This window comes from Cervus elaphus, chromosome 26 (assembly GCF_910594005.1).
Source record: "Cervus elaphus chromosome 26, mCerEla1.1, whole genome shotgun sequence".
NCBI lineage: Eukaryota > Metazoa > Chordata > Mammalia > Artiodactyla > Cervidae > Cervus > Cervus elaphus.
Window position 1 is genome coordinate 32,619,599 of NC_057840.1, and position 11,540 is coordinate 32,631,138.

Below are 11,540 nucleotides of genomic sequence, written 5' to 3' on the forward strand. Positions count from 1 at the left end.
TTTACCAAAGACTTTTTAAAGTCATTTATTAATGATAAAGGTGTCAGTTAATCAAGAGAACATAATAATCCTAAATGTTTATGTGCCTTATAACAAAGCTTCAAAATCAGCAAAGCCAAAACTGATAGAACTGCAAGGAGAAATAGACAAATTCATAATTATAGTGGAAGAATTCAAAAATCCCTGTCAATAATTGATAGAACAAATAGAAAATCAATAAGAATATAGACTCAAACAGAATTATCCATTACCTTGGCTTGATTTACAGGGATAAAACATCTCCCTTCCCCTCTGTCATCAATGAAATAGACATCCTTTTAAAGTGCACATGGAACATTTACTAAATTAGATTGTAATCTGAGTCACAAAACAAATTCACAGAATGTTAAAGGGTTTAAATCATATTCTCTGACTATAAAGGAATTAAATTAGAAATTAAGGGAAGGGAATGAGAAATCATTGAGATTATGAAGAGTGTGATTTAAAATGTTACTTCCTTAATTTCAGATAGTATTTTAGAGCAAAAGTCAGAATAAATGTGAATTCAGCAGGAATTCTCATTGGATTTCCACAATGAAATCCAAGACTGTGACTGAGTCACGTGAATTAGTCACAAACTGAAGGAGCTCTGCTTGCCACCAATCTTTGGGGAAGTAGTTCTTATTATGTACAGGCAAAAGAAAATATTGCCTGTACCAAAAAAAAAAAAGAAAAAAAAAGCCCTTCCCACCCACCTCAGACCATAATACATCACAGAAAAGCTTTCTTGACTGCTGGTTCATAATAAATTGCAACTGATTGGGACAGCTTAGGGGATTTTGAGGCAGGGGATTAAAAAAATAAAAGAAGAAAAAACTTTAAGGATTTTATTTCCTACCTTAATAAACAAAAGATTGACTTTTGTCACTGTTTTGTCACTCTCAAAAGAGTAAGCTCACAGGTATTTAATAAGTTAAACATCTCTCCAGTTAGTAGACTTGGGTAGTTCTATTGTGGGAGGCTCCTTGGCTGGAACCTCCTAGGAGCAACCCTCTCCTCTCCCACTCCGCTGTTTGCACCACGAGGTTCTAAGCGGGTGCAGATACTAGAAGCCAAGGACTTCAGGTCAAGACTTATATAAATAGATTGGTAACTGACAAAGGAAATAAAAAACTGATATAAGTATGATGAAAATATGGGAAAAGGGGAGAGGGTACGTTCATCTTTCTATAACATAACAGGAAGTTATTGATAATACCTAGCATTAACAAATCACAAATTAGGGGCAGAAGAGGATACTTTGGAGGTGAGAAATAACTTCAAGAAGAAATAACTCAAAGAGAAATGATGGCTTTTGCGCAACAAGATGAGAGTTGAATGAAGGAGGGCAGGGCACTGCTTTGCAATAGTTTATAACTATGTGAGTGTATCTTTGATTTTAAAAAAACCTTTTCAAAGTATCAGTCAGTTCAGTCGCTCAGGCATGTCTGACTTTTTGTGACCCCATGGACTGCAGCATGCCAGGCTACCCTGTCCATCACCAACTCCCAGAGTTTGCTCAAACTCATGTCCACATCGAGTCAGTCATGCCATCCAACCATCTCATCCTCTGTTGTCCCTTTTTCCTCCTGCCTTCAGTCTTTCCCAGCATCAGGGTCTTTTCCAACAAGTCAGTTCTTCACATCAGGTGGCCAAACTATTGGAATTTCAGCTTCAGCATCAGTCCTTCCAATGAATATTCAGGATTGAGTCCCTCTAGGATTGACTGGTTGGATCTCCTTGCAGTCCAAGGGACTCTCAAGAGTCTTCTCCAACACCACAGTTCAAAAACATCATTTCTTCAGTGCTCAGCTTTCTTTATGGTCCAACTCTCACATCCATATATGACTACTGGAAAAAACATAGATTTGACTAGACAGACCTTTGTCGGCATAGTAATGTCTCTGCTTTTTAATATGCTGTCTAGGTTGGTCATAGCTTTTCTTCCAAGGAACAAGCATCTTTTAATTTCATAGCTACAGTCACCATCTGCAGTGATTTTGGAACCCAAAAAAATAAAAGCTCTCACTGTTTCCATTGTTTCCCCATCTATTTTCCATGAAGTGATGGGACTGGATGCCAGGATCTTAGTTTTTTGAATCTTGAATCTTGAGTTTTAAGCCAGCTTTTTCACTCTCCCCTTTTACCTTCATCAAGAGGTTCTTTAATTCTTATTCACTTTCTGTCATTAGGGTGGTGTCATCTGCATATACGAGGTTATTGATATTTCTCCTGGCAATCTTGATTCCAGCTTGTGCTTCATCCAGCCTGGCACTGTGCATGATGCACCCTGCATATAAGTTAAATAAGCAGGGTGACAGTATACAACCTTGTACTCCTTTCCTAATTTGGAGCCAGTCCACTGTTGCATGTCCAGTTCTAATTGTTGCTTCTTAACCTGCATACAGATTTCTCAGGAGGTAGGTCAGGTGGTCTAGTATTCCCATCTTTTTTTAGAATTTTCCACATTCGTTGTGATTCACACAGTCAAAGGCTTTGGCACAGTCAATAAAGCCAGAAGTAGATGTTTTTCTGGAACTCTCTTGCTTTTTCTATGATCCAACGGATGTTGGCAATTTGATCTCTGGTTACTCTGCCTTTTCTAAATCTAACTTGAATATCTGAATGTTTTCGGTTCACATACTGTTGAAGACTTGCTTGGAGAATTTTGGGCATTACTTTGCTAGCTTGTGAGATGAGTGCAATTGTGTAGTAGTTTGAACATTCTTTGGCATTGCCTTTCTTTAGGATTAGAATGAAAACTAACCTTTTCCAGTCCTGTGACCACTGCTGAGTTTTCCAAATTTGCTGGCATATTGAGGGCAGCACTTTCACAGCTTCATCTCTTAGGATTTGAAATAGCTCAGCTGCAATTCCATCACCTCCACCAGTTTTATTTGTAATGATGCTTCCTAAGGCCCACTTGACTTCACATTTCAGGATGTCTGGCTCTAGGTAAGTGACCACACCATTGTGGTTATATGGGTCATGAAGATCTTTTTTGTATAGTTCTTCTGTGTATTCTTACCACCTCTTCTTAATGTCCTCTGCTTCTATGAGGTCCATACCATTTCTGTCCTTTATTGTGCCCATCTTTGCATGAAATGTTCCCTTGGTATCTATAACTTTCTTGAAGAGATCTCTAGTCTTTCCCATTCTGTTGTTTTCCTCTATTTCTTTGCACTGATCACTGAGAAAGGCTTTCTTATCTCTCCTTGCTCTTCTTTGGAACTCTGCCTTCAGATGGGTATATCTTTCCTTTTCTCCTTTACCTTTCACTTCTCATCTTTTCTCAGCTATTTGTAAGGCATCCTCAGACAACCATTTTGCCTTTTTGCATTTCTTTTTCTTGGGGATGGTCTTGATTCTTGCCTCCTGTACAATGTCATGAACATCCATCCATAGTTCTTCAGGCACTCTGTCTATCAGATCTAAACCCTTGAATCTATTTTCAAACTATAACAAAAACCATTAATAATAGTAGGGTGAATAGTTCAGAATACAAATAATGGCAATCTTGTAGAAGTGTGGTCACTAGGATCTGATCACCAGTGATTAATTTCAACATCTGTCTCACTCGATTTCTTCAAACTTCACACTTGTTTGCCAGCTCATACACTTAAAATGCAAGTTGGCCTTTGACATTTCTCTTCATAGAACATTAATAGCTTCCCCCTTGCTACATCCCCACTAGCTTCACAACACCAAAATGCTTCATCTCCCTATGTACCCCGCCTAAGTGCCTTTCGCCTGGCTCTGCACTCTTAACTTGTATCCATTCTCCAAGAACAAGCAACACCTCGCTTCCAGGAACCCTCCTCTGACTTCCCTCAGACTGAGTCAGGCGCCCCTCCTCTTTCCCACCATTCTTGGTGAACATCTCCATCACTGTTACAACAAAGGTATACAATGTTATAGCTTTAGTTTCCCTACCAGGTCATTTTTTTGAAGACAGTCTTTATATCCCAATGCCTATTACTGAGTTTCAGCAAATGCTCAGCAAGTGTTCTTTTAGTTTTGAGAATGCTAATCTCACAAAGACTAAGATAAGGGAGCGTCTAACAAAGATTAGAGCAAATTTTCACTCTGGGTTCATCTGTGTCTTCCATACAATGATTTCCTTCACACACACACACACACACACACACACACACACAGACGCACATACACACATTCCCAAAGCACATAAGTAGTCTGTCCTTATTTCTAGGCAGAATAGGCAGTTGCCTGAAGGGCATATTTGAAAAGTTACTAGAAAGTTCCTCTGAATCCATTCCAAAATCCACCTAATCCATTAGCTTCTATAGTGTCAGAGAGGCCACTCACACAGTTAACATCTAAAGAACTGCCTCTTGAAGCTTTCTTCCTTTAGGCACAAACAATGCTTGAGAGAGTTTACCCTGAATTCTGCTATCTCCTTGGAGTTATTTCCCCATGCCCACCACCCCCACAGAGCCAGGAGCATCAAAGATCACAATCAAGAAGAGTAGAGTTGGCTAAAGGCAGGGGGGAAGGCAGTTCTGCTGCCTGGGGCGCTGCCTACAGACATCCCATCTGGGCCACAACTGCTCGGAGACAGTTGCTGGAATCAGGCAAGTCTGGTTTGACTTGCCTCTTATACCTCTGTGATCCTGGCCAGGTTATCTTACCTTTCTGAGTCTCAGTTACTTTTAAGAGGCCACATTTTGCTGGTATGGTTGTAGGATTAAATGATCCAATACCCACGGAGATCTTCAAGAGGGCGTAGAACAGGTGCTCAGTAAGTATCAATAATGTTAGTTTTCACTCAGAGTCCCATAAGTGGGTAGACAGAAAGCAGGGACCTGGGGCAGAGAAAGCCAAAAGGTACTAAAGACAGACAACTCCCAAATATTTTTACAATTTTGCCTGGAGCCTTAGCGTCTTGTATGTTTCCTGGAATCTCTTTACAAAGGAATGGCTTTCCACATCTCCCAAGGGTAGTGTTAATACTAAGCCTGTCTTAAACAGTGAACAACCTCCTCCTCTTAACTTTCTCTCCATTTCCACCTATCATCCCTGTAAACTCTAGGAGCAACAAAGAATCCTTCCTTCTTATAAAGTAAGAAGTAGGGGGTAAGTTCCAAGATGTGTATTTTAATATACTTATATACCCTCTTCATCAATACAGTCCTATGGGCTGATTAAGCACGGTCAGTGACTTCCCCAATACTTGTAGATAAACAAAACTTGGAAGGCAGAAATGTCCTTCCGTATGTCTAACCGGCTGCTATCTTGCCTCAGGTGGTGGTAGTCAAGGAGGTGGACAAACTGATTTTCTTTTAAATCCTCAATCAGGAAGAGACTGGGGCGCGGGGGGCTCGTCTGATTAAGGGGCCCTGAACCAGGGAGCGGCGGAGTCTGAGAAGCCAGCAGCTCGGGGCTCGGCGGCAGCGGCCTCCTCGGCCGAAGTTGGGGGTGGTGGGGCGCCGAGCGCGCGGGGTCGGGGGGCGTCCTGGTCTTTGGCTCCTCGACTCGGTCCTGTTTCGACAGCGAACATGTCTCGGCCTGTCAGAAATAGGAAGGTCGTTGATTATTCACCATTTCAGGAATCCGATGATGCTGATGAAGATTATGGAAGAGATTCAGGCCCTCCAGCTAAGAAAATTCGATCATCTCCCCGAGAAGCTAAAAATAAGAGGCGATCTGGAAAGAATTCACAGGAAGATAGTGAGGACTCAGAAGAAAAAGATGTGAAGACTAAGAAGGATGATTCTCATTCAGCAGAGGACAGTGAAGATGAAAAAAAAGATCATAAAAATGTGCCGCCAGCAACGGCAAGCAGCCTCTAAAGCAGCCTCTAAACAGAGGGAGATGCTCATGGAAGATGTGGGCAGTGAAGAAGAGCAAGAAGAGGAGGACAAGACGCCATTCCAAGGGAATTCCGGCAGTGATGAGGATTTCCTAGTGGAAGACGATGATGATAGTGACTATGGCAGTTCAAAAAAGAAAAACAAAAAGATGGTTAAGAAGTCGAAGCCTGAGAGAAAAGAAAAGAAAATGCCGAAGCCCAGGCTAAAGGCCACAGTGACGCCAAGTCCTGTGAAAGGCAAGGGGAAAGTGGGTCGCCCCACAGCTTCAAAGGCATCGAAGGAAAAGACTCCTTCTCCCAAAGAAGAAGATGAGGAACCAGAAAGCCCTCTGGAGAAGAAAACGTCTTCAAGTCCCCCGCCTGAGAAATCCGGGTATGAAGGGCCTGAAGAGGAAGCCCAGTCTGGGGAAGATTAAAAGTGATGATGGTCTGGGGAGAGATTTTATTTAAAAAGAAAAAAAAAAAAAGAGAGAGAGAGAGAAGGAAAAAAGAAAAAAAAAAAAGAGGGAAAAAAAAGAAAAGCTACTTAAGATAGATTATGGTTTTGGCTATGGCTTGACTCATGGGCTTTCAATGCTTTTTTTCCCTTTTGTTGAAAATAACGTTTTCTTCTTTTCTTCTTCTTCTTCTTTTTTTTTTTTTTAAGAAAAGCACTGTATGTTTAATTTACCTTTTTTTTCTATTGGTCTCTTCGTCATGACCCCCTCTTTCCGCCCCCCTCCCCTTTTCCCAATGAAAGCCATGTTAAATTAATCACTGGATTGACTGCTTCATCTTTTTATTTTCAATGGAGGGTATGCCACAGTTGTAAAGCAATAAGATTTGAGGTAAACACTATGAAAATTTTGCTTTTTGCTAAATGGTAGCAAGTTGAACAATAATCAAAAAATGTAGAAGGTTTTAGTTAAAAGTTATTGCTTCTTTCTCTACCTGAATTTAAAAAAAAATCAGTTGTCATCTAATACAAGTTTATATTCTATATACAAAAATACGGATGTCTAAAAAATCATGATGTTAAACTTCCACTGATGGGGCAGGTAGGAGAGAAAGATGAATTCTGAACTGCTACTAAAGGTATTCATGTTTTTTACTGTGGGGCAAGGCAGGGAATTGAGGTTTCCTGACCCTGTTTGAGGATATAGATTTGCTTGTTTTTAGTCTCATCACTTGTTATCTCTAGGAGACTCAGAGCCAGTGATCCTTTTATTCAGCTACAGTCTTTAAAGAACTTAAAAAAAGCAAGGGCCGCCAAAACTTAAATCTTTCTGATTTCCTATTTCATTCTCTAATGGTTCATGTTTTTAAATATATATATGTATCTATTCTGTTTCTTGGATAAAAAATTTTACCAAGGATCAAAAGAAAAAAACCCTAAGATTAAAATGGGGAGATCTATATATCACAATGGATTTCTTCTGAAACTGACAATGTTTAGGTTTTAAGCAAACTAAAGTGCCAGTTAATGTGAAACTCAAAATAATAAATAAATAAATAAATTCTCAATCAGTGGTTCTCAGTCGTGGGGATGCACCAGAAGCATCAGGAGGTCTTGTTAAAACACATCGCTAGGAGTGTCCAATTATCAGGCCTTAGAGTCTGAGAATTTGAATTTCTTACAAATGCACCTGCTGTTAGCCTGGAGACTACTTTGAGAACCGGTGCTATAAATAATACTGTATACAGTTTAAAACAGCTAAAATGCTAGTTTCCCTTTCAGAGAAAGAAAGTCACTGAAAATATACTTCACAAATTCTTCTAGCATTCTTTTAAAATAATTGGTTCATTTTAAAAAATGAGGTATATATTACTTTTTAAAACTCTTTTTAATAACCTGGCAGTTGCAATCCAGTTTATAAAACTTAGTTACATACTGCTACTTAATTTTTCCCAAAGCTCTGGTCTTAAGTCTTAGGGTATAGAATAATTCCAGCTGCTGTCAGTGAGTTTTCATACCTGACATATGCACAAAACATGAAAAAACCATTTTCAAATATTATGATATGATGCATGTGTGCTACGCGCTTAGTCACTCAGTCATGTCTGACTCTCTGGGACTCTTTGGACTGTAGCCCACCAGGCTCCTCTGTCAATGGGATTTTCCAGGCAAGAGCACGCAAGAGGGCTGCCATTTCCTCCTTCAGGGGATCTTCCCAACCCAGGGATCGAACCTGTATCTCCTGTGTCTCCTGCATTGCAGGCAGATCCTTTACCCACTGAGCCACCAGGGAATCCCAAATTATTGATCAAGGTGTACAGAAATAATTTGTAAGAAGTGTGTAAGATATCATGCACGCTTCTTACAAATTATTTCCGTACATGTAGGTCAATGATTTCCCTTTATGGCTGTTTTCAGTTTTCTAGGTTATTATCAATACTTGATGCTACTTTACTTTGTGTTTTCAAAAAGGATAAAAATAGCATTAAAAAAAAAACCCTCTAAAAAGTAAAAAAAGAAAATAATGTTTCTAAAAGATAAATGTTTGAAAGCGCATGGTGGTTTGAAGTCCCATAGAGGGCAAACTGGTTGAATCTTTCTGGAAAGGACTTTCCATACATATCTGAACCCCTAGAAGTTTTCACATTTTTTGACCCATTCATTTCTCTTTCAGAAACCAATCTCGAGGCAATAACCTGACAAAAGCTTTATACACAAAAATGTTCACCACTGCATTATTTACTATAGCAAAACTTTGAGACCCAACTATCATAACAGGGAACTAATTCAGTAGACTATGATACATCTGTACATGGCTTTATTTGGCAGCCCTTAAAAATGAAGAATTTTTAGTAGCATAGGAAAATATTTATGATAAAATGTAAAGGGAAAAGGCAGGTTAAAAAATTGTATATATCACATAACTTCACCTTTGTAACCATAAAAAGAATGTATTTTTTTAAGTCTGAAAGCAAAACTGAAATGTTGACAGAAATTATCTTCAGATGAAAGGATTAAAGGTGATTTTCTTTTCTTTCTCATGTTTTCCTACATTATGCATGTATCAATTTATAAATAGAAAACAAAAACATTGTTTTAGAAACAAGTATTAAAAACAGTAGAAGCCCCTGAAATGTGTAAATTTATGCCCAAGTTGGAAATGTTCCCAGAAATATTAAATGGATAGAAAAAATAAGCTTCCTGTACACATGAGTGACAAGGGAGGACTATTAACAAGCAAACTTTGTTTTCTGGGCATTTTTTCTTTTAAGGTTAGTAGTACATTTTGACTTTTTCCAAAGGAAAATGAAATCTGCTTTTTAAAAGTTGTTATAAAGGTATTTCTTTTGATTCAAACTGCTCATGTGTATACCAACTTCTTACCCAGCCCACCAAGCACTGGGCCTGTTACTGAGTTTGTTTTCAATGTAATACTGTGTCTGGTTTATATATGTGAGTGTGTGTGCATGTGTTTGTGTGTGTTGAAATAAAGACATTGTGCCCACTTAAACTGCCAGATAGCACTATCCGCTGTGGAGAGAAACTCAGGAAAAAGCAAGTTTGTACTGAGCACTTTCTAAAGTGGATTAGTAACTAAAAGTCCTGAGAAGGTAGGCACTGGACATAATCTTTACAAAGAGGTCTTCAGCCTTAATCTCAGTCAAATAAAACTCCACAGAATTTAACTTCTCACTAAATAATATCTGGAGCTTTGATGCTCTCCTAAAAATGTGTAGCATGTTTAAATTCAATCACCAAATTACTGTCAAGTCAAAGAATAAAATTATGATTATAATGAATGAGTTAAATGCTTAAAACTATAGAGTGAGTGAGAGTGTTAGTCGCTCAATCGTATCTGATTCTTTGCGACCCCATGGACTGAAACCTGCCAGGCTCCTCTGTTCACACGATTCTCCAGGCAAGAATACTGGAGTGGGTAGCCATTCCCTTCTCCAGGGGGTCATCCTGAACCAGGAATCAAATCCCAGTTACCTGCATTGAGGCAGATTCTTTACCACCTGAGCCACCAGGGAAGACCCTTAAAAATACAAGAAACGAACAAATAGCATGATGACAGTAATTATTTTAAAGTCGTTACTAAGTTCCTGCTACTGTGCAAAGCACTTTAGGTGGATTATCTCACTCATCCCAAAGAAGTGCCCATAGAAGGTGGGCACTGTTCTCTCCAGACGAGGAACCCGAGGTGCCAAGATCCTAATACCGTGGTCCCGGTGTCATTTCCCTCTCACACCCACCTCCGCTCAGCAGAGTGGATGTTTTTCTGATTCCCTCTTCCTTTACTCTCACCTCTCTTTGAACCAACGGGGGGGATAGACTGTTACAAAGTCACAGAGATTAGTTGTACCATAAGGCAAAGTGAAAGTGAAGTCGCTCAGTTGCTCTTTGGGACCCCATGGACTGTAGCCGACCATGCTCCTCCATCTGTGGGATTTTCCAGGCAAGAGTACTGGAGTGGGTTGTCACTTCATTCTCCAGAGAATCTCCCCAACCCAGGGATCGAACCCAGCTCTCCCGCATTGTAGGCAGACGCTTTACCGTCTGAGCCACCAGGGAAGTCTACCTTAAGGCAAAGCCTTAAGCGAATGCAAGCCGCCCCCAAGGCTGCATCACTGCCCTACCAGCTCCTTTCCTCTAGTCCTACTCATCTCTTGGGTCCCCAAGACATGAATGATGAGGGAGAGGGACATGCCACTGTCAGCGGAGAAAGAAAAGGGTCTTCTCTTCCTCCAGCAAACTGTCTCCAACCCATACCATTGCAGAAAAAGAGTTAATAAACTACTGAAAACCTTGATTTCAGCACACTTTTAGAATAACACAGTTGTACTATGCACGAAGTAACTCATAATATACTTGGTTTATTAGGATCAAGCAATATTTGATAGTGGAACTTAGACGATATCTGATAAAAGTGGTTTTTAGTTTTGGGTTTTTTTTTTTTTTGCCACACCCTGTAGCTTGTGGGATCTTAGTTCTGCAACCAGGGATCAAACTCATGCCATCTGCAATGTAAGTGCGGAGTCTTCACCACTGGATCACTGGGAAAGTCCCTGATAAGAGCATCTTGGATTCATGGCAGTTCTTTGTGAAACTGCACACAAGTTGTTTAAGTCAATCATTTCCCTACTTCTGTACTTGCACTCCAACACAGGAATCAAGGGAATTCTTTTTAAATGATAAATCATGTCTTTCCTGTGCTCAGATCCATCCAATGACCTCTACCTCACTCAAATAAAAGTCAGAGAGGGAAATTTAAGTCTTTACCCATAGATGAATGGATAAAGAAAATGTATACATACACATAATTCAACTATAAAAAGGGAAATCTTGCCATTTATAAAAAAACGGATGGACCTTGAGACCATAATGCTAAGTGAAATAAGTCAGACGGAGAAAGACAAGTACTACATGATCTCACTCATAGGATCTGAAAAAAAACTGAACTCAGAAACAGACCAGATGAGTTGTTGCCAGAGGCAGGGGTTGAGGGGGAATGGATGAAGGTGGTCAAAAAATAGAAACTTCCAATTACAAGTAAGTCTTAGAGATATAATGGTTATTATGGTTAACAATACTGTATTGTCTACTGGAAAGTTGTTGAGAGAGTCATCTGAAAAGTTCTCATTACAAGAAAAACTAATTTATAACTATGTAAGGTGATGGATGTTAACTTGACTTACCATAGTGATCATTTTACAATATATACTTATATCGAATCATGAGGCTGTATACCGAAAA

The 11,540-nt window shown here is 39.5% G+C and overlaps 1 protein-coding gene across 1 annotated transcript; it reads left to right on the forward strand.

The window, feature by feature from the left end:
• The first annotated feature begins 5,350 nt into the window (after positions 1–5,350).
• On the forward strand, positions 5,351–6,319 carry LOC122684450 (nuclear ubiquitous casein and cyclin-dependent kinase substrate 1-like). The gene is given in 2 exon segments (XM_043888564.1): positions 5,351–5,801; positions 5,803–6,319. Coding segments are annotated over 2 exon segments (729 nt in total). The 5' UTR covers positions 5,351–5,534; the 3' UTR covers positions 6,265–6,319.
• Positions 6,320–11,540: the final 5,221 nt, after the last annotated feature.